The sequence below is a fragment of the Ochotona princeps genome, chromosome 24 (assembly GCF_030435755.1).
Source record: "Ochotona princeps isolate mOchPri1 chromosome 24, mOchPri1.hap1, whole genome shotgun sequence".
NCBI classification, from domain to species: Eukaryota; Metazoa; Chordata; class Mammalia; order Lagomorpha; family Ochotonidae; genus Ochotona; species Ochotona princeps.
The window spans coordinates 27,621,274-27,643,856 of NC_080855.1; the positions used below are offsets into that span (position 1 = coordinate 27,621,274).

General features: G+C 54.7%; 1 protein-coding gene across 3 annotated transcripts in view; it reads left to right on the top strand.

The window, feature by feature from the left end:
- The window catches only part of HIP1 (huntingtin interacting protein 1), a 106,913-nt gene that overhangs the window by 36,759 nt on the left and 47,571 nt on the right, over positions 1-22,583 (top strand). The window contains exon 1 of one of the 3 annotated variants that reach the window (XM_058680910.1): positions 15,890-15,922. The exons of the other annotated variants lie outside the window; for them this stretch is intronic. Within the exon in view, the coding sequence (XP_058536893.1) occupies positions 15,905-15,922 (18 nt within the window). The 5' untranslated portion in view covers positions 15,890-15,904. Of the gene's footprint in view, positions 1-15,889; positions 15,923-22,583 lie in introns of those variants that run through there. 3 annotated transcript variants of the gene reach the window in all.

The window sequence follows — 22,583 nt, forward strand, 5'->3', positions numbered from 1 at the left end:
TATAGCCTTGCAGTGAAGTCAGGCCCAACTTTGTAAACGGAGGGAATTCCAATACCTGCCACTACATGGATGGGACTCCAGGACGTCATGCTAAATGAGATAAGCTGGTCACAAAAGACAGATTTCACTTAGAAGAGAGGTCTAGAAGTGTGACAGTTACAGAGACAACACATAGTGTTTGTTGGGACAGGAAGCAGGGAGGAGGAATGGCGAGCTATGCAGCAAGTGCAGAGAGGGATCCCCGCAAGATGTGCAGAGTTTGGGGGATGAGGGTGGTGACGTTTGCACAACTGCATGACACTGTAACCCCCACAGAACTGTCTGCCGGTTTTCCGTGATGACTCCCCAGCCCTGGACTTTCCCAGCCAATCAAAGCAAACCTTACAGTGATGGGCGGGGGGAGGGTAAGATGATACATGTTGTGATATTTGTATGTTACCACAATTATAAAAAAGAAAATAGAAACAAGAGTGATGTCCTCAGCCTTATCCAACAGTGGTGGGACACTGAAAGTCCTACCCAAAGTGAAAGAAGCTAGACCGCATGGTGTGTGAAACCACGTCAAGGGAATAACCAGTCCTTAAGAGAGAGTGGGCAAGCAGTAACTGCTCCAAGGAGTGACTGCTGTTTGCAGACCTGGGCTTCCTTCTGGAGAACGAAGACATTCTGAAATTTGACCCTGGGGAGGACGGTTGTACAATCTTTTGTGAATATAGATAAAAAAACCACTAGAGTATTCTGTGTAAACTAATTTCTTCAAGAGACAGTAAGGGCTCCAATCCAATGACTGCGCCTGCGATGCCTGCAGTGATGATCTGGGGAGGGGGGTGCTGAAGCTGGGAAATCCCAAAGGGGTGCAGGAAGCCAAGGATCTTCATTGGCAGGAAGTGGGAGTCCAGAGCTGTAGTTGGAGCTGGGAGCCCAGCCCAGGGACTCCCACTTGGGGTATGGATGTCTTAACGAGCATCTGAACTACTAGATGTGAGTTCTGTCTATGTGACGTTTGAGTTATATCTCAATGGCGCTGGGGGAGTGTTCTCACTGCATTAGCTGCATAGAGATAACAGGCAGTGATTGGCCAAGAGTGGACACTGGGTGGTGGCTGCAAACATGGTGCTGACCAATGGCCAGAAACCCCATGGAAACCTGATGGCCTCGACTGGAAGAGGGACACCTTCCGATGTCTGGTCTCCTGATGTTGAAACCAGAGGGGAGCATGGAATGTGTGGGTGCATCTTTGGAAATGGGACTGACTTCCAGTTTGTTCCTGGAAGAGCTATGAGCCAGGAGAGGCAGAGGCCTGGAAGCTTCCAACGGACAAGCTGAGGACGGGGCCCTGGCTTATCTAGGAAGTCAGGGGAGCTTGAGTGGGATCTTAGAGGGAAGCAATCCTGGACAGGTGCCCGATGGTGGTCTTTGAATGGAAACATGGGGAGTTGTGGGACAGTCCCATGATCATCGTGGCTCAGTAATATAGCCCATGGCTGCTTTCAGGTTTGGCATGTCAGTTTTTTGCCATCAAAAATTAGCATTGTATTGGGCCTGGCGGCGTGGCCTAGTGGCTAAAGTCCTCGCCTTGAAAGCCCCGGGATCCCATATGGGCGCCAGTTCTAATCCCGGCAGCTCCATTTCCCATCCAGCTCCCTGCTTGTGGCCTGGGAAGGCAGTTGAGGAGGGCCCAATGCATTGGGACACTGCACCTGCGTGGGAGACCCAGAAGAGGTTCCAGGTTCCCGGCATCGGATCGGCGCAGCACCGGCCGTTGCGGCTCACTTGGGGAGTGAATCATCGGACGGAAGATCTTCCTCTCTCTCTCTCCTCCTCTCTGTATATCTGACTTTGTAATAAAAATAAATCTTTTAAAAAAAATTGGCATTGTAATGTACAGCCTGTACAGGCTCAGTTTAACTTGGAATTGGATTTAGGCCGATGTATTAGTAAAGCAGTAAAACACAGAATACATTGTGTTAGCTTAATAGATTTGAACTGTTCCAGTGGCCTCTACCACACCCTTGCAAGCAGGTAGTTCTCATACTCATATGCAGGAGGCAGGGGTGAATTCAGGAGGTCACACTCCCCTAAGCAGCTGGAACGCAGGTCTTCAGAATCTCATGTTCTTTCCACTATTATTCCATAAACCAAGTGGGATACTTTCTGTTGATTCAAATTCGCAGGGTACATTGCCAAGAGACGTCCTTTCCAGAAAGTCTATTTTCAACAGAGTATTTCTGGTGCTTGTCCATTCCGGTGACTATGCTCAGTTAACTTTCTTTTTTCCCCCATTAATCATAGTAACTTGTTGATGACCCAATTCCCAAGGATCCTTGCGGACAGTGGATCTGATCCTGCTCCCTGCTTTGATCCTTGGGGATCCTTTGGTCACATGTGACCTCATGTGACCTCGTGTGACCTCGTGCACACTGCTTACCTTAAGGATTAAAGATGATCACAGATGCTCAGAGATGAGGTTGTCCTTCTCTGACTCAGCCAAGAAACAACTAAAAGAAGTGGCACATAATGAACTCCAGGGCAGGAGACCTGGAACCCAGGAGAGACCAGGTTACGGGCTTTGGGGATAGCCATGTGTAAGTTTGACCTTATAGGATCCAGATGTTTCAGTCCTGGCCTGGCCAGAGGTCAGAGAGCCTCTAGCTATGGTCTGAGGACAGGCTAAGTGCACCCAATGGGTCCCCAGCCCACCAAGGACCACCGGCGTGGAATCCTCACCTTGACTCTCACATGATCCGGCCTTGTCTTACTCTCCTGCTGTTTCTAGTGCTTTTCTTTTCTGCCTCCTTCCTTCCCTGGATCCTCACTGCAGGACAACAGATGATCCAACCCAGCAGAACCCTTCCTCCCCTGCCCTCAATATGGAGCCACCTGTAGAACCTTCCAAGTCCTTCTCTTGGTCCTGGCGACTCCTCAGTGGCCACATGCAGAACTCAACCCTGGTGCTGGGCAGATGTGTGTTCTGTCCCCTAGGACCTTTTCAGAAGGGAGGAAGAGGCTGGCAAGCTGGCTGATCGCTCCCTCTGGGGGTGACTCAGGGTGTAGAGTTTGGTTCGTGTTTAAGCTTTTTCTCTATTTGCATTCGAAGTCCACTGTGGTCTTTTCAATGGCTGTATAGTATACCTCAGTATCTGTATGCCTTGACTTGTTGCGACTTCCTGCATCCCCTGAACATGTGAATCATACAGCCTTAGCCGTGAGGCTTGCTCTGCACCTGTTGGGGTCCTGCTCTGGGAGAGCTGCCAGGGGGTCACACTCTGTGTGTGTGTGTGTGTGTGTTCCATGCTCCTGCCCAAAGCCTGCATGCCCCCCAGGAAGACCTTTTCCCCTCTAAGCTCATCACTTTGTGTCTTCTCAGTACTGAATCTGTGACCATTGTCTTCTGCGTCCCTGTAAGGCTGTTGTCTTCCTGTTCCCATGTGGGCTGCTTGGTAAACTCCCTGGGGATTTTGCTCCACCTCCCCACCCCCACTGCCAGGGTGAGAACCTGTTCCCATGATGTTGGTGCTATCCAGACAGGGTGCACTTTTCTCTGCTACTGGCAGAGACCACCTTGATTGTAAACTAGGGTCCCCTAAATAGACTTGCTCTTCCATTTCACTTGCCCAGATACTCCTGTATGCATGCTGTCATGTTATGCTTGTGTTTTGGGGCTTTTTATAAACCACTGTTGGTGGGGGAGGGGCACACTGTGACACAGTAAGTTAAGCTGCCTGCCATGCCAGCATGCCATGTTAGAGCACCAGCATGAGTCCCGGCTAACATGCCTGGGAAAGTAGCAGAAGGTGGCTCAAGTGCTTGAGCCCCTGCACCCACGTGGGAGAGCCAGATCGAGTTCCTGGTTCCTAGCTTCAGCCGTTTGTTACAGCCCATCAGTGCTAGGAGTGACAGAGTCCCTTGTGCGCGCAGGACATTTCCTGCATTTGTGAAGTCCCAGTTGATTGCCTGTTCTGTTCCAGAAGCTGAGAGTCAGCATGGAGGAGATGCCAAGGGCCTGGGCTCAGCCCCCATCGTCCACCACACAGTGACCCACCAGCAGGCCCCCATCGTCCACCACACAGTGGTCCACCAGCAGGCCCCGTCGCCCACCACACGGTTCACCAGCAGGCTGTAGGCATCCTTACTCCCTTTGCATTCCTTTGGTCCTAGGCTGTGTCATCAAGAAATGCTGAGCATTCATTTAAAAAAAGCTACTTATTGCAAAGGCAGAATTTCAGAGAAAGGTCTTTCATCTGCTGGTCTACTCCCCAAATGGCCACAACGATCAGAGCTGAGCTGATCCAAAGCCAGGAGCCAAGAACTTCTTTCAGGTCTTCCAACACAGGTGCAGGGGCCCAAGCACCTGGGTCATTCTCTGCTGCTTTCCTAGGTGCATTAGCAGGAAGCTGGGAGGGAAGTGGAGCAGCTGGGATTTGAACTGGTGCCCATATGGGATGCTGTTGTTGCAGGCAGAGGATGAACTTGCTGTGCCACAGTACTGACCTGAAGAGTGTGCAATTTTAAGAAAGCAGTTGCAGCTTTCAAGAAAAGGATAGTTTGGAACATGAAGAGCAAAGACGAGGTTAGGGATCTAGCAGGCAGGTGCAGCCCACGTTGGGAGCCTTTTTGGGTTTTGTGATCTGTGTGAAAGGAGGGGAGAAAGAGAAGCTTCACAACGCTCTTCTGGCTGTGGGTGGCCCTCTGAGTGTGTGCAGGAGTCCAGGGGTCGATGCCACCCAGACCTCACTCACATCGGATCCAACTGGCAGTGGCCCTATGCCCACTGGCCCACCTGGGAAGCATGCGCCTGCTCATCTGGGATGATCGGTGCCACCTGCCCCAGCCCAGGAGCCCTCCACGGTGGCCCAGGAGCTCAGTGCCACCAAGTACACACATCCGGGGCCAGCAACCTGGCTGAACATGGATGGGGAATCATCTTCGTTCCGTCCTCTGCCACCCTTGATGGTTTCAGGGCCCAGGGAGGACGGGGCCGTGGTCTGGGTGACACGGAGGCTGGGAGCAGGAGGTCCAGCGGAGTTTCCAGGGCCAGAGCTGGCCAGGAAAGCTGCTCTGCCCGCGGGGGTAGATTTTACTAGGGAGTAATAGCTCTTGGCAGTAAAGGGGCCTCTGGGTGGCTCCAATGGTTTTACAAGCCGTGAGTTTCCCTGAGGTGTCTGTTAATGTGTAGCAGCCTCCTGGGAGAGCAGTGGCTTTGTGCCCATTCTACAGATGGAGAAACTGAAGCTCCCAGAACGAAACATGCCTCAAATTTCACAACTTGTGGGGGGTGGGGAAAGGGCAGGGCTGGACGTGCGAGGGCAAGTCTGACTCAAGCCTGGCCAGGGGTTGGTAGAACTGAGGTTCCCCAGCCCAGGGGAGGAGGACTAGGAATTCCCCGGCTTACTGAGGTCAGTGTTGGTGTTTTCCCAAACCTGGGTTACCCAGAGCATGTCCATTGACGCCTGTGGGTTAAGCCCAAGCCTTTTTGCTAGAAAGTGACATCAGCTTGGGCTCCTTTCGGGAGCCACTCATTCCTCCTGCACTGGTTACCCCCCTGATCCCTGGGGGGGTGTGACCCAAGACCCCAAATAGATGCCTGAAGCACCACCGGTAGTACCAAAACCTAGGTACACTGTGTGTTTTCCTCCACGACCTCACATAACTATGAATAACCTGATCTGGGTTAACCCAAAAGCAGGAGCCAGGAATTTTATTCTGGTCTCCCACATGGATGGCAGAGACCCAAGCACTTGGGCCATCATTGCCCTCCTCCCAGGTGCATCGGCGGGGAGCAGGATGGGAAGTAGAGCAGCCAGAATTCCGACTGGTACTCCAATGTGGGATGCCAATGTTGCACACAGTGATTTTACCCACTGCACCACAACGCTGGCCCTCTGGGGTTTAATCTTTGGAAACTGGGTTCTGTGAGAGACGAACAATGATAGCCACTAATAAAATAGAACAATTCTAGCCAATACACTGTAGTCAGAGTTACTTCAAAACAGGAGTTATTCATGTCTGGAATTTTCCATTCACTATTTTCGGGATTGCAGTTGGCCCTGGATAACTGGAAGTGTGGGAAGGGACAGGAAGCAGCAGCCAGGGGAGACCGCTCCGTGGTCACCTCCAGTGACAGTAAACTCAGGGATGGCGGAATTTTCCTCTTGCTTTGGGGACCTCACTTGAAGCTTTGGAAGAAGCACTTGACCCGGGCAGTCAGCCAGGCCCCTGCTCTTTTAAAGGGCCAGCCGGCCCCAGCAGTCCCACCAGCGCTAGAGATGGGCACGGAGCACAGGATCAGGAGAGGCCCGCGGAGCCTGGGTGGGCATACGACCAAAGAAGTCATCTGTGTATGTTTCCCTGTTAGGGAGAGAGAAATAGAGAAAGGGACATGAAGGCTGCCAAGGGCTGGAGGGGCAGGACACAGGCTGGAGGGTGGCAGCCTGAGGAAGCCCCCAGTCATTGCCCATGCTTGAAGGGGTAGCTCTCAGGGTTTGAGGGAGAGGGTGACTGGCCCGTGCTGTTGAGTGATCCCTAAGCTGTCCGCCAGCCCCAGGAGAGCCCGAGTTGGGACTGGATTCAAGTCCAAGGGTGGGATTGGGGTGTCTAACCCTGTCCTCCCTCTCTGCCTTGCAGGCAGGCCTCTCCCCATCCCACGCCCCTGCCAGTGCTTGGTTGATGCCCACCTGCACTGGGGAGAGCCCTCTTTCCATTCTAGAAAGGACATTGTAACCTCAGATACAGACACACCCAGGAGTAATCCTTACACCTGGCCTGGGAGATCCACTGTCACCCAGCGCATGCTGGGAGTTGCTGGGCTGGGTGGGGGCTTTGCTGGGCATTAGCATTCTGTGTGCCCCGCTCCCCAGAGCTGATCTACCCTGTTCACAGGGTGTTGGCATTTCACACCTGGACAGAAGCAAAGCCTCTTCCAAGGCACGTGTTGGGTTGGGAATGCAAAGTTCTGTTCTTTTGCCCCCTTCCCACCTCAGGAAGTAAGTATATCTTTTAGGCTGTACTTACTTGTCTGTTTATTTTCCTTGGAAGGCAGAGTTACAGAGAGAGGGAAAGAGAGCTCTTCCATGCTCACTCACCAAATGGTCGCTTTGGCTCAGGCTGAGGCCAGGAGCCCAGAGTTCCATCCAGCTCTCCCAAGTGGGTTACAAGTTCCCAAGCACTTGGTCCAGCTTCTGCTGCCTTCCAAGGCGCATTAGCAGGTTGCTGGATCAGAAGTGGAGCAGCCGGGACTCTGATAGAAGAGGTTGTTGTCGCAGGTGGCAGCTCATACAGCCGCTGAGCCACGACGCCAGTCTCCAAGTCTCTGTGGCTTTGATCTTCATTCTCTGTCCTACTCCAGTACGCACACGCTCTTTAAAGTGCTGGTAACTCCTGATGGTAATAATCAATGTGTATTGCACTTTCGTAGCAAGAGGCCATTTGCTGAAGGCCTCACACGTGTTTAACTCATTCAGGCTCAAGGTAACCCTGAGAAGTGGCTACGGTTAGCTTCGTGCTGTAGAGGGGGGAAACCGAGGCACACAGATGTGCCACACATTGTGAGGATTGCAACCAGGGTTCCGGCCCAGAGGCTCCTGTGACTTGCCCAAGTAAGCGCTGGAGGGTGGAGGGAGGACTTTGAACTTGAGGACTCTGCCGCAAACGCCTGTTTCCAGGCAGCCACTCCGCTCTGCCCTCGGAATGCTGGGACATTGGTCCCAGGGTCCCTGCAGCCGGTTCAGCCTCCCTGTTAGGCAGTCCACTGGCCCACACGTGCCGCCGGCTGCCCCACCACCATCCCCATCCACCTCTGAGCAGCTACCTCCTGCTGACTGTTCTGCCCAGCCTGTGTGTGGCTCTTTTAGAAAAAAGAAATATGTGGGATGAATAAGTGCCTAAAAATAACCCAGGATCAAGTTGAGTTTTTTTTTTGGGGGGGGTGGCGGTTAAGGAGGGGAAATCTATGTTTTCTTCCTCTCTCCTTTTTTTCTCTCTTTCCACCCCCAAGGCCGGCTGTCAGTGGCCACTGCTGGGCAGCTGGGCCCTGCTGGCTCCTACAAGGCTATAATCACAAGGAATTAGGCTCATTGCCTCCTGCTGCAGGGGGCATGGGAGTGCCGGCCTGCAGGGAGGGAACTGGGTGGGCAGGGACTCTGAGAGGAGGCTGCCTGAGTGGGTGCCATCTTTCTGGGTGCCCCCAAACCTCACCCTTGCTGGCCCCCCTGGGTAGGCTGCCTGGAACAGCGCCAGAAGCCAACAGAGCTTGGCTACCGAGACCCGGTGCTCTAACAGCGGCGTTCTGGGGCGGGGCGTTCTGCAACTGTGCAGGGTGCGCCCCTTGGGCCAACCATGTCCCGGATGGGATTGGCTGAGTTCAAGGCCTACTTCAGCTTCTTGCTGGTGCTCACCCCGAGAGGCAGCAGGTGATGGTAGTTCCAGAAGCTGGCCCTCTGGGTTGAGTTTTCAGCTTCCTGTCAGGACCCTGCCCAGTTGTCACGGAGATTGGGGGAGTGAATTGGTGAATGGGAGGTCTGCCTGCCCTGGGAGTCAGTCTCACTGTGTGGATGCAGGTTCCAGGTCTGGGCCAGGATCTCTGTATGGTGCAGCAGCTGAGCCTAGAGTCTTTCCTGGTGATGTCACGTGCACACTGCAGTGGGGGGAGCAAGGTGGCGGGGTCAGAGGGAAGAGCCATCCACGACTAGGGGCAGAGGGGCCTAAGGTCTCTGCTTGTGCTGAGCCTTTGGCCAAGGCATGGAAAATTCCAGGTGGAAGCCCGGAAATCCCCGGCGTAGGCGGGGCAGGAAGGGCAGTACCATACTTCCTCACCTCCTGCGCCCCCTTGGCTTTGACTGAGACCTTGGGCAGCGGTTGCTTCCTGCTTCCTAGCAGCCGATTGTTCGCGGTCTTGGCTGCACATCACGTGGTTATTACGGGGAGGAAGGCTTTCAAGTTGTGGTGCCTGGGCTGGTCCCAGCCCTGTTTTTTCAGCACCCTAGCTCCCAGGCGATCCCAGCAGGGCAGCCACAGTAGCCGTGATAAGCTCCGTTTCCCTCCATCCATCCCTCCTGTCTTGCTCTTGAACTTCTCTTGGGATGCTTGTACCGCAAGTCCAAATGCTGCTTCTAGTCCTAAGCACACTGCTTCCAGCCCAGCTTCCTGCTAATGGGAGGAGGCAGAAAGTGACGGAACCCACCTGCCAGCCAGGCAGGAGATCTGGATGTAGTTCCAGGCCCCTGGCTTCAGCTTGCATCATCCTGGCTGTTGTAGGCTTTGTAGAGTTATCTGGTAGACCGAAGATATCTCTCTCTCTCTCTCCCTCTCTCTCCCATTCAAATAGATGGAAATAAGTATATAAACGCAAACAATACTAATGGAAGGATCAGTGTGACAGTGTATATACTTCAGGTTCCTAAGGGTTGACAAGCAAAGCTCCCACAGCCCAGGGTCCCTTCTTGGAGAGCTATTCTCTCCCACACCCCTGCCTGACCTCATGGTGATGTCATCCTGGTGACTAAACAAACCTCCCGAGTGGCCCTGTCCTTCCTGGTACTCTCCCTGCACCCTCCTCCCCCCCACACACAGGTGACTCCAGACCTGGCCTCTCGCCTGACCGATCTGCCGTGTCCTTGCACCTCCTCCAGCAGGTGTCAAAGCAACATAGCTGACGGACCTCCTCCCAGTCCCCTGGGGGGGAGGGGCATGAAGTCATACAGGCTCCAGGCTCCTTTTTACCTCCCCCCAGCAGGCCTCCCCCACTGAAGCCGTGGATTCCCCACCTTCCCGCACCTGCTTGTTGTCTCAGCTCTGCGCCCGTGGCTGGGGAGGAGCAGACAGGACAGTGGTAGCCTGGTTGTCAGCACATAGCACGTGAGCGTCCTGGCCCCTGCGGGCCACGCACTTGGCACGGCACGGACACTGCTGCGGCTTTAAGGCAGGGTGGCTTTGTCTGTACTCCAGTAGCTAGGTCTTCACCACGTGGCCTTTAACAGGGACACTGGTGGCGCATCACTGTGGCCTGTCAGCAGGGGAACCAGGAGTCCCCACAGGCCCAGCACGTGGCTCCATCAGCTCAGGGCTGAGCACAGGGCGGCCGTTTGGCACAGCTGTGAGCATGCCTCTGATGTCAATGTCCTGCGAATGCCCACCGCAGGAGACAGCAGGTGATGGCTCAAGTCCTTGGGTCCCTGCCACCCATGTGGGAGACTCAGAGGACATTTCCAGGCTCCTGGCTTCTGGCTTTCATGGAACCCAGTCCTGACTGTTGTGGGACATTTGGGGAGTGAACTGCCAGTGGAAGATCTCTCTCTCTCTCTCTCTCTCTGCCTTTCAGATAAAATGAAATGGGAGAGAAACAGATGTAGGTCAAATGAGTGATAGGCCACCTGGCCCTTCAGTACCCTCCCAGAATGAGGCTTTTGCAAGACAACTGTGACACCTCAGGTGGGTCTGTGTCTCCCCTGGGGTGGCCAAAACATCTGGCGCGGGGACCCCCATGTGCTGGGACCTCCCTGGAGGACTGCTCAACCTCAAATTTTACTGTCGTGGTGTCACCAGCACCTGGGTCCTGCTGATAGGTTCCTGCCACAGGAGTTTTGAGTATTGAAAGCAAATACCTGGGATTCCCTATACAATTCAAACCCAAGGCTAAGATTTCCCAGCAGTTCCATCTGAAAGCATTGCACTGGAAGCCAGGGTGTCTAACGTAGCAAGAGATATGAGCGCCACCTAGTGGCCACGGAGTCTTTTAGCACATTCTTCATTCTGGCTGTGCCTTCTCCATCACTTCTCTTGTCACTCCCCCGCCTCTCATTCATCGCCACAGTTTCCTGCGCACTCTAAAATCATCTTTCCACCTGGTGTTTTATTCGTAGTCAACTTTCACTTCCGTCTCGGACTGAGGAGTCACCGGGCCGGGATGAGGCATCTCTAAAACTCAGGCGTGTTTTGTGTGTTCTTTGAAGGGGAGACAGTTGAGCTCCTGGGGGAGGCCCTCCTTGCACCCCCACCCTGGCTGAGCCTGTAATGCAACAGCTCATGGGGTCAGAGCCCAGCTGCTGAGCCCTGCATGCCTTCCCATCCCAGGAGCCCTGGGCTCTGGGAATTGATGCTGATCACTTCCAGGAAGGAAGAGAAGGCAGCCAAACCCTACACGTTCCCGGCACACACAGGCGTTTTTAAAATGATGAAAAAGATGACCCCTGCAAATGGAAACACACACCAGTGAGATCTTAGCCTGCCTGCCAATCCTGCACATTGACGGGCAGAGGGGCAGGGGAGACCACTCTGAAATACACCCACTCAGCTTAGCTGTGAGGTCAGCTTAGCTGTAGGACCCTTGCATAAAGCACGCCTCATCTATGAAAGAGGGAGAGCAAAAATAGTGCTCACTGTACAGAATGTCCAGGGGACCGAAAGACACAGTGCTTATCCTGGGTACCTGGCACTTGATAGGAGCCATCAGCATGGTCAGCCATCAGCCCCTCCCCCAGCAGCGCCCGCCTGGCCTCCCAGTGGCCTGACTATGCAGGTGGTCAGAGGCGAGCTCTGGATGAGGCCCTCTTGAATGCCCTGAGGCTTTACCTTTCTTTCTGAACTTCAGAGTGCAATCTTGGCTGGCGCCAGGGAAACGTGTTGTGGTGTAGTTAGTTAAGCCGCCACCTGGGATGCTCACATCGCAAATCAGTGTGCAGGTTCAAGTCCCAGCTGCTTTGCTTCCCTTCCAGCTCTGCTCATGTGCCTGGGAAAGCAGCAGAGGGTAGCCCACGTGCTCAGACCCTTGCCACCCAGGTGGGAGACTGGGATGGAATTCTGTGGCTTCTGGCTTCAGCCTGGCCATTCCCCACCATTGTGGTCAGTTGGGGGGAGTGAACCAGCAGATGGAAAATCTGTTTCTTTCTCTCTCTCTAAAGAAAATACTCAAGTCCTACACAGGAGTGTCTGAGTTTAGAAAGAGAGGCGGAGGGAGGTTTTTCTTTTTCTCTCTGAAGTTGAAATGGAGGTTCTTGGGCCCCAAGGTGAATGTGCTGTCTAGGTGCCAGGGACACAAATCCTGGAGGGGAGGCTTCCCTGGGGACTCCTTCAGCCACTAGCTTCCTGGCTGACCGCACATGCAGTTCAGCTGGGCGTGGCTGGCCACGGAGATGCCTCTTGTTCCCTGTAAGGCCTGTTGACTTTCTGACCTTTCCGTCTTCAAGTGTCGCTGTCATCTTAGATTTTTTTTTTCCCGCCAAAGATTTATTTTATTGGAAAGACAGATTTACAGAAGGAAGGAGAAACAAAGATCTTCCATCTGCTGGTTCACTCCTCAGGTGGCCACAACAGCTGGAGCTGAGCTGATTCAAAGCCAGGCGTTTCTTCCGGGTCTCCCATGTGAATGCAGGGGGTCTATGCACTTGGGTCATCTTCTGCTACTTTCCCAGGTGAATTAACAGGGATCTGGGTGGTAAGTGGAGCTACTGGGACTTAAACCAGTGCTTCTGTGAGAAAATGGTGCTGCAGGCTGAGGCCTAGCCTGCTATGCCAGAGCCAGCCCTCAACTTCAGCTCTGCAAAGAAATCCACTGAGGGCTTGGTAGGGACAGAACCTCAAAGAACCAGATGCTGAGTCCAGCTGGCTTCCCACCATGCTGGACGGTCAGTGTACGCTGGTGTTCCTGCCGGCAGTCCTGGCAGGTGGACCACATGTCAGCCCATTTTGGGGGATGAGAAAGTAGAAATTCGGACAGAGAGGCAGGTAATGGAAGCAGGATTTGGCTCGAGAAATGAGTGTGACGCCTCCATGCCCTACCTTGACCGCCACCGCTGCTGCATACCCCACGCATGGCAGCCGCCGCTGGTCCCAGAGGACAGCATTGCCCAGTGGTGTTTTGGCTGCCTTAATTTAAGTTCACTCTGCAGTGTTTTTACATTGCCACCTGATGATGCAGTTCTCTGAACACACTAACACACTCCCTGTGCATGTCACATGGCTGGTTTCTGCATAAAACACTGGGGTCGGTGTTGGGGCTCAGTAAGTTAAGTTGCCACCTGCAGTGCTGGCATCCCACATGGGCACAGTTTCAAATCCTAGCAGCCCCTGCACCCACATGGGAGACTCAGAGGAAGCTCCTGGCTACTGATTTCAGCCTGGCCTAGCCTCCCAGTTGTTGTAGCTATTTGGGGAATGAATCAGTGAATGGAAGGTCTATCTGTTTCTCTCTGTTTTTCCTTCTGTCTCTATAACTCTGCTTTTGCAATAGGTAAGTAAATCCTTTTTTTAATTTTTTAGTATATTTTTGACAATCTTTACATAGTTAATTAGGGTAAAAAGGTTCAAGGACTATAGGAAAGTGTGTAAGACTATGATTTCCCTATTGTTTCCTTCATGTATCTGAGGTAAAGGGGGATATTGAGGGGGAAGCCCCACCCAGTTTTCCACCCACCCCAGGTCCCGGATGTGGGGCATGCTCCAAGATTCTTGCTCACGTGGTTTTGATAGTTCACCAGTTGTGAATCACTGCCAGTCTCGCCACTCCAAGCACAATGAGGTCATTGAAGAATCCACTGATTGACATAGTCCATCATAGAGTCTCCATTTGCCTAGTATTTCGCTGCCAACATATAGCACAGGTGGTTGATTGACTTGTTCTGTCTTCTGTCTTTTCTTGGTTTGGGTTCTGAGTCCGGCAGTTTGATTGGGGAGATCCCCAAAGAAACTTTGAGGTGTTCCCAGACCAGATTCTTGTGTGTTCTAGCAAGTACAGGGTCCGGCACAGTCCATCACCACGATCAGCTGGTGGTTGCAATTGCTGGGTTGGTTCTGTTTTCAGCCCCGACCTCCACTGGAACCAATGGGTTTCGCAGTCCAGCCTGGTTCTGCCCAGCACATACTCGGCCCTCACATAAACCAGTGGGAGCTGCAGCCTTTAAAAAAAAAAATTAAAACATGGTGCTGGTGCTGTGCTGCAACAGGTTAAGTTTCTGCCGCCTGCAGCTCCAGCATCCCATGTGAGCCCCGGTGCTGGTTGGAGTCCCAGCTGCTCCACTTCTGATCCAACTCTTGGAGGATATAGTCCCGGATTTGTAGGGCTAGGCTGCAGAACCACAGTCTACCGGTAGGTGTCAGTCTCTACCAAAACATACAGACTGACCTGTGCTGCTAGGGTAAGGCGCTTGAGGAGGCCCCCAGCACTTCCTCTTTTATTCTGCCCAGTTTATTCAAAAAAGCCATCCTTACCCTGAGTTGGGTGACCCCACGCCTTCTGGCAATCACATTCACTCCAAACAGCGCAGCAACAGCACTAGAAGGGTCCCTGCTTCACAGCTAGACATAAGTGGACACATTGTAACACGGCAGTGCTTTGCCATACCCAACGGCCACCTCTTCTGCAAGTCCCAAAGAGGAGTGGCAGGAAGGACAGGTGCCCAGAGGTGTGTTTGTGCACGCACCCATGCACACTGGGTGTGCCTCATGTCGTGATGACTTAGCCAAGGCAGACAAAAGTCTTTGGGAACCGTGGACTGCTGACTCCTTGGGCATGCGCATGTGGGGAACCACACTGGTACCCACACCTTCCAAGACTGCTAAAGACAAAGAGGGGCCCAGTGTTGGGACGACCCTATGTCCTATCAGCCCAGCAGGCCCTGGAACCAGGGCTGGGCACTTCATCCTGTGACATCTCCCTGCAAGTGCAGAGGGCAGCACCCAGCTGGGCGGCAGCTGGCCTGCCAGGTCACCTGTTCCCCTGCCAGGACTTCTAAGTACTGGACAGTGATGCTCCACCTGCAGGGCTGTCCCAGTGCACCATGGGAAATTCTTTTGGGCTCAAACATCCCTGTCCTGGGCTGTGTTCCAGGCTTGCACTATATATATATTTTTAAACAATAGAGATGGGGTTATGATTCTGAGGAGACACCTGCCAGGAAGACCGCATGTGTCCCTGTAGAGAGTGGTCCTTCCAGAATTTTCTCTGGAAAGCAGACTACCAGTGTGATGAGAGATGCCCGAATGCGAGCAGGGAGCCTTATAGCTGAGCTGGGAGCAGACAGCTTTGGAAACAGGGAGCCCAGCTCCCTCGCTGGTCGCTTGGGGGAAGAGCTGGCTAGCGGGATCTCACTAGGTGTATTGCAGCGGTGGCGGGGAAGGGGATTTGGAGGAGGAAGGAGGCGCCCCGGAGAGACCTGCTCCTGCCGCCTCCCATTTGCCCATCTGTTGGGAGACCCCTGACTCATTTGGGCGGCCCCTAGGGGATTAGCCGCAGGAGGCAAACAACTGGCTCTGAATTCCCCCTTTGTCCAGAGAAGTCAAGTGGGGAGGGGCCCGGGCGGACCCCCTGCCCCCGCTGGAATGTCCGCAGCCGCGGCCCCGCCCCGCCCCTTTCCCTCCCCACCCACCGTCTGCCCCTCGCCCCTCCCCGAGACACACACACACACACACACACACACACACACACACACCCGCCCGGGTTCGGCTACCCCAGCTGCAGCCCAAGCTGGGGGGGGGGGGCGGTGGAAAAGGGGGGACCTTTGTTATTCAAATCACGCCGGAGCCGCAGGGCGCCCGGGGCTGCAGGCTCCAAGCCCTTGGGAACGCGCGCCCTTCTGTGGCCCCCGCCGCTCTCGGGGTTTCCCGGGCCACGGGGGACCGGGCGCGCTCCCCGGCCGTCGCTGCCACGGGGCCGCGCCTCCCCCACCCCCGGCGCGCGCTGCGGCTCCGCGCCCGGCCCCCTCCCCCCGGCTCCCCTCCCCCTTTCCCTCCCCGGGTCCAGCTTCGGTGCAGCCGCCACCGCCGTCTTCCCGGTTTGGTACGCGTGGGGAGCCCCCACCCCCGCCGGCACCCTCCCTGCAGCATGGCCCCCTCTGGGCGGAACTAGCCGGGGGTGGGGGGCCAGCGCCGCCGGGGGCAGCGGAGCCCCGGGGGTGGAGCGGCCGCAGCCGCGGTCATGGATGCGAGCAAGATGGTGAGTGAGCGCCGGGGCTCAGCCCGGCCTCCCCGTGCCTCCCAGTGGGCGCCTTCCATTGAAAGTTTCTGGGTTGTTGATCCTGCCTGTTGGCCCCAACTCCGGGTGAGCCGGAGGAGGGGAATCGGGCCAGGAGTCTGGAGGCGGCTGCCTGGGACCGATTGGGGCTTCCTGGCTTCCCGCCGCGCTGCCGCCCGGGGCTGTCCCGGAGATCGCGCCCGAAGAGGACCCTACCTCTATCCCCCCCAGGGGACAAGGACCGTGCGTGGGGTTCGCCGCCCAAACGGGGGAATCCGCCGTGGGGGCGTGGAGGAGAGAACTGGGCCCGGCCCCCTCCGGAGCTCCCCAACCCGCTGCTGGCTTCCCGCGATCCGCGGGGAAAGCTGGAGGGCCGGTCAGTGGGCTGGGAGGCACAGGTGGGTACGGAGGGCGGGTGCGCGGTCCCGGGGTGGACCCCAGATTGGTCACAAGGAGACCCCGGCCTGGGTGGGCTAGGGAGCCTTGTGGCCTTCAGCGGTTCCTCTAGAGGTGGGCTGGGGTCTGCAGCCTCCCTCCCCCCAAGTGGCAGGAGCTGAAGGAATGGCTGTGGAGAGGAGCAGCCGGGGCAGGTGGCAGGATGTGAGTTGGAGGCTTCTGAAAGGTGGGATGTCCCCAGGGAGCCGTGGGAGGCCTGGAAACCGCAGGTTCTCCCAGGGCTCTCCCCTGCGCCACTCTGTAGTGGAAATTGAGGGGTGACCACGGGCCCCCAGGGTTGCCCTGGAATGGAGCCCGCAGGTCCACTTCTATGGCCAGTCCTACCCCACTTCCACTCCGTCCCTAAATCGTGTCGGGAGGTGGGGGGATGCCAGAGGTGAAGCACCAGGTCTAGTTCACGTGGGCAGAATGAAGCGAGTTTCTCCAGGCAGTACCTGTGTATAGAAGGCAGGTTTTTGGATGGGGGCCTGGGCGGGGTGGGGGGGGGGGCGGGAGAGCAGTCCCATGCTGCCCCTGGGGTGGGCAGCTGGGTGAGGGGCTCCCTCTCAATCTGGCCATCCAGGCCTTGCCAGGCCCTGTCTGTGCTGTGGAAGCTTGGATCTCTTTGGGCATCTATCAGACCTCGCTCTCCCTGGAGGAGGGGGGTTGTCTTCTTGTAGCTGTGGAAGTGTAAAAGTGGAAACCTAAGCAGTGTGTGTGTGTGTAGCTGGCTGTTTCCTAGAGGTGTCTGAGCAGGACCAGGGCGTTGCCTCTCTGGGCTGTGCTTGGGGGGCTTGGGAAGGGATGGCCACCACACCTGCTCACCCTCCTGGCCCTGCACTCTCAGGTGTGCCTTCCAAAGCCTGACCTGAAAAGGGCGCTTGAAACACTCCCACCCGCCTCTCTCCAGCCCTCAGCAATTCAGCAGCCTTTATCCAACCCGTCAAGTGCACACACGTGGGCCAGGTGAAGGAGCCAACAATTTGACCTAAGGCTTCTGTCATCTGGCCTGATGATGCTTCCCCTAGAGGGCCTGGGAGGGGGGATCTGAGAGGGGACTGCAGTGCCAGTCAAGTAGGGGCAGCTGCACATGACCTCCCAGCCGGCTCTCACAGGCTGAGTCATTGCAGGAGGAATGGGCACAGCCCTCTGGGGGATGAGGAGGGCAGTTGTCTGGGACCCAGGTTTGGGATTAAGAAGTATCCAGGTTGGCAGGGGCGGGGAGCCCAGCAGGCCTTGAGTAGTAATTGGGGTGTCCAGCCCCTCTGGAGAATTCTTGGGAACCTGAGATTGGCACACAGACCGCTCTTTCCTTTATGACTTGGGATGGAAACAAAAGGGATGTTAGATCCTCCTTGCCACTCCGGGCGTGGAGCCCAGCCCAGAAATGGTTGTCTGCAGCCGTCTGGAGAGAACACAGACCCTGGCCTGTTGGAACAGGAACCTGACCCACTCCCAGGGAGTCAGCTACCACCTGCTTTCCGCTGCAGCAGGAGGCTGGAGCTGCGGGCTCACCATCAGGTATCAGTTGGGGAGATGTCGCCCACAGGCCGGCCCAGCAGGTCAGCCATGTCCTAGACGGAGCTCAGCACCAGCTGGCGCATGGCCGGAGGAGAAAGCAGTCGTGTTGAGCCGCCCCTCTGGCTACAGGAGTCTTCTATAACCTCTGCGGCTAGGAGCCTGCCAGTCCAGGGGATCGTGGCAAAGGTTGGACCCAGGACCCGAGGTGGGTGGCCACGCCATCCATGCTGGTGCCCCTCTGACCTGATGATCCCAAAGCTGGCCTGATCCTGGGTCACTGTGGTTACCCCCTCTCTGCTCCAATCATGCTGCCACCGCTCTTTAATCTCTTGGTGGGCCTGAAGAACGGGGAGGGGCAGGAGTGGCCTTTTGGACGGCTGCTCTCAGGACCCTCCTTGCTCTCCTAGGTCGCCCCATTGTTCTGAATGGGAGCACAAATGGCATCGGTGGATTTGCCAGCTGGTGTCACTATGAATTTTTGATGACATCAGATATGTGCCCTAGGGACAGCCAGCTAGGTAACCCTGATGAAATACAGATGCTTTTTAGGGGAGGGGGCAGTGATGCTCTGAACACTGTAGATTTTTTTTTTTTTTTAAGATTTATCTGATTTTTTTTTTTTTATTGGAAAGTCAGATATACAGAGAGGAGGAGAGATGGAGAGATGGAGAGGAAGATCTTCTATCCATTGATTCACTCCCCAAGCACTACAACGGCCAGAGCTTAGCTGATCTGAAGCCCGGAGTCTGGAACCTCTTCCAGGTTGCCCATGCAGATGAAGGGTCCCAAGGCTTTGGGCCGTCCTCACACTGCTTTCCCAGGCCACAAGCAGGGAACTGGATAGGAAGCGGGGTCACTGGGATTAGAACTGACGCCTACATGGGATCCCGGCATGTGCAAGGTGAGGACTTTAGCCGCTAGGCCACGCTGCCTGGCCCCAGGCAGTAGTTTTACCCGCCACACCACAGCACGGCCCCAATGCTGCCAGTTCTTTTTTTTTTAAAGATTTATTTATTTTTATTACAAAGTCAGATATACAGAGAGGTTGAGAGACAGAGAGGAAGATCTTCCATCCGATGACTCACTCCCCAAGTGAGCCACAACGGTCAGTGCTGTGCCGATCCGAAGCCGGGAACCAGGAACCTCTTTCAGGTCTCCCACACGGGTGCAGTGTCCCAAAGCTTTGGGCCGTCCTCGACTGCTTTCCCAGGCCACAGGCAGGGAGCTGGATGGGAAGTGGAGCTGCCGGGATTAGAACTGGCGCCGATATGGGATCCCAGTGTGTTCAAGGCAAGGACTTTAGCCGCTAGGCTACTGCGCCGGGCCCAATGCTGCCAGTTCTTACAAAAGAACACACAAGTACTGGGTCGACCAGTATTTTTTATTTACATGTGCCTTGTGTTGGGAGTGTACAAAGCATTTTCCTTATTTAAAAAATTAGTATTATTTGAAAGGCAGAGTTCTATAGAAAGCTAGATCCTCCATCTGCTGGTTTACTCCCCAAACAGCCAGAAGCCGGGGACTCTGTCTGGCCTTCCCCACAGGTGGCAGGGACCCGTGTACTGAGGCCATCCTCGCTGCTCCTCCCACATGCAGCTGGATCAGAAGGGGAGCATCTGGTAGTCCAGCCGGTGCTCATGTGGGACACTGGCATCATCAGGTGGGGGCTTAAGCTGCTGAGCCACAGTGCTAACCTCTCGAAGCGTTTTGTACCTGTTCTTCACATGATGTTCTGATTTCTCCAGAAATGCTGTGGCACAGTCTACAAAAAAAAAGCCAAGTTTAGAAGAGTGAGGTTCAGGGTCCCACATCAGGGAGTCAGGGTTTGGACCCAGTCCTGATAACTGAAATACACACCATGGCAACAAGATCAATAAGAGTTACGGGCAGGTGTGGTGCAGCGGGTGAAGCTATCACCTGTGTTGCCAACATCCCACATCCCATCCAGCTCCCTGCTGGTGCTCCTGGGAAAGCAGCAGAGGATGGTCCAGGAGCTTGTTCCCAGCTCTGTCATGGGAGACCATTGTGATCGTTTGGGGAGTGAACTAGAGATGCAAAGTCTTTCTCTGCCCTTCCCTGTCCAGCTGCCTTTTGAATAAATAAATCTTGTGAAAAAATAACCAAATAAATCATAACAAGAGTTAAGGAGAAAAATTTGGAAGACTGGATTCTAGAATGGTCAATTTAAAAAGCTGCAATGGAGAGCTAGTACTGTGGTGTGGTGGGTTAAGTCCCAGCATCCCAGCTGCACACTGGTTGCAGTCCCGGCTGCTCCACTTCCATCCAGCTCTCTGCTGATGTGCCTAGGGGAACAGCAGAGGGTGGCCCAAGTGTGCAGGCCCTGCCACCTACGTGGGAGACCTGGAAGAAACTCCTGGCTTTAGACAGGCCGTGCTCTAGCCGTTTCGTCATTTTAGGAAGTGAACCAGCAAGTAGAGCTGTAATTCTACCTTTCAAATAAATAAATCTTAAAAAAAAAAAAATGAGCCAAGGTAGGTACCTTTAGCTCCCAGATCCCCTGGAGAAGCAGTTTCTGGCAGGGGGCACTGTTGTCTGCCTAGGGTGGGGAGGTGGGGTCTGGGCGCTGTAGATCACCTACTGCTGGCTTATAAGTATGTTCTCACATGGCCTTGTCCCCAGATGTGCAACACCTGGGTCACTCAGCAGGCTAATGGTAGAGAAGGTGTCACAGGTATCGGTGATGGTGGGGCCGAGGAAACCCCCACTGCTGCTGCCATGGCCCTTGTGGGTACACTTGTTGCTGGGCTGGAAGGAGGGATGAGGGACCCAGCTGGAGGAGTGCTGTGCAGGATGGTATAGGAACCATGCGCTGCCTGCACCATCTGCTTAGAAAGAAGGTCCTGCCTGGGTGCTTAGCTGGAGACTCAGTGGCAGCTGACATCAGGACACAGGCACCAGGCTTGGTGAGACCAGAGCAGCGTAGGTACCTCTGGGTCACAAAATCCAGGTAGTGGGTCACATCTGGCTATGAAGAGAATGAAACCAGTTAGAAAATGTGTGTTCTATGTGTGATAGCAAACAGTGGTTCAGGCACACACAGGCACCCAAGTCGGTAAAGGGTATTTGTCACTCAGTCTGTTGGACTTCCTATAACAAAATACAGGATAATAATAATTAATTTCAAGATGAGGCTTGGCTTATTGATTTGAGAAACAGAGAGCTGTCTTCCATCCTCTGGTTCATTCCCCAAATGTCTGCAATAGCATGGACTGGTCAGGCTGAAGCCAGGAGTTCTGGTCTCCCACGCAGGTGTCAACCTGCTTTCCCAGGTGCATTAGCAGGGAGCCTGATCGGAAGTAGAGCAGCTGGGATTCTAACCGGAACTCCTGTGAGATGCCTGCATCACCAGCTGTGGCTGCACCCTCTGGGCACTTTGTGAAGGGCGGGAGTTTCTAAGAGTCCCGGATCCAAGTCCTGGTCTCTTCGAGGGCTGGGGAGGGCTTGCGCTGTGTTTCCACATGTGACTGCCTGCATCAGAGGCTGCACATTGCTTCAGATGGGTGCCTGTGCAGATGGGAGTCTTGGCAAGGGAAAAAGAATGTTGTCATTCACACCCATAAGCTCTGTATGAGTTTTGAACTTATGACGTAAAGGATGTGTTGGGGGGGGCGTGTCAGAAGCAAGAGGAAGCGTGTGTTAATCCTCCTCCTGCACGAAGCCCCCCAAAGTGGGGGGAGTCAGACTTGCACAGAGCCAGCTGTGGTGGGGAGAAGAGCATTTCAACAGCTACTCAGGGACCCAGGAGGAGGGATAACATCCTAGATTGGCCTTGGCCTTGGGCCCAGTCCTTGCACCTGCAGGTTCTGCCTCTGCACTCAGCTGAGCTTTAGCTGGACCAGCAAAGGGGGAATGGCGGAGAAGTGAGCTCAAGGGACCTGGCCTTATGTGCACACACACACATACACACACACAATAACACACGCTGTGGCGTGCAGAACTATGTGGAGCATCACAGGTCAGGTGTCTTCCCAGTCAGTCCCCCTGCATAATGTCAAGGTCATGTGTGGAGAAGGAAATGTGCCTTCTGTCTTAGGAGATATGAGATTTTTGTCTTTTAAGATTTATTTATTTGTATTAGAAAGGCAGATTTACAGATAGAAGAGGATATAGGGAGAAAGAGCTTCCATCTGCTGGTCCACTTCCCAAATGGCCACCACTGCCGGAGCTGAGCCTATCCAAAGCCAGGAGTCAGGAGCTTCTTCCTGGTGTCCGATGTAGGTGCAGGGTCCCAAGGCTTTGGACCGTTCTCTACTGCTTTCCCAGGCCACAAGCAGGGAGCTGGTTCGGAAGTGGAGCAGCCAGGATACAAACTAGCACCCGATGGGGTCCCAGTGTGCAAGGTGAAGACTCTAGCTACTAGGCTACTGTGCTGGTCCCAGAGAAGCGAGTTTTGATTTGATGTAGGACTGCTGTGGTCACCGGCCAACAAGATGAGGCTGAATTTCAGTCAGATCTCTGTTGGGACATCTGCAGTCTGCACAGGCCCCTGGGTGGTTGTGGTTACATATTAGGGCATGTTTAGGGCCCAGGGCTGCTGAGTCATCCTGTGCCCAAAGGTTTATGAGGGAAGAGGCCAAAGCGGGACATCTGTGAGCCACACTGAGCACAGCCCCAGGTGAGCAGGTGTAACTGAGGGCCTGGAGTTATTTCTTGTCTCAGAGTGGCC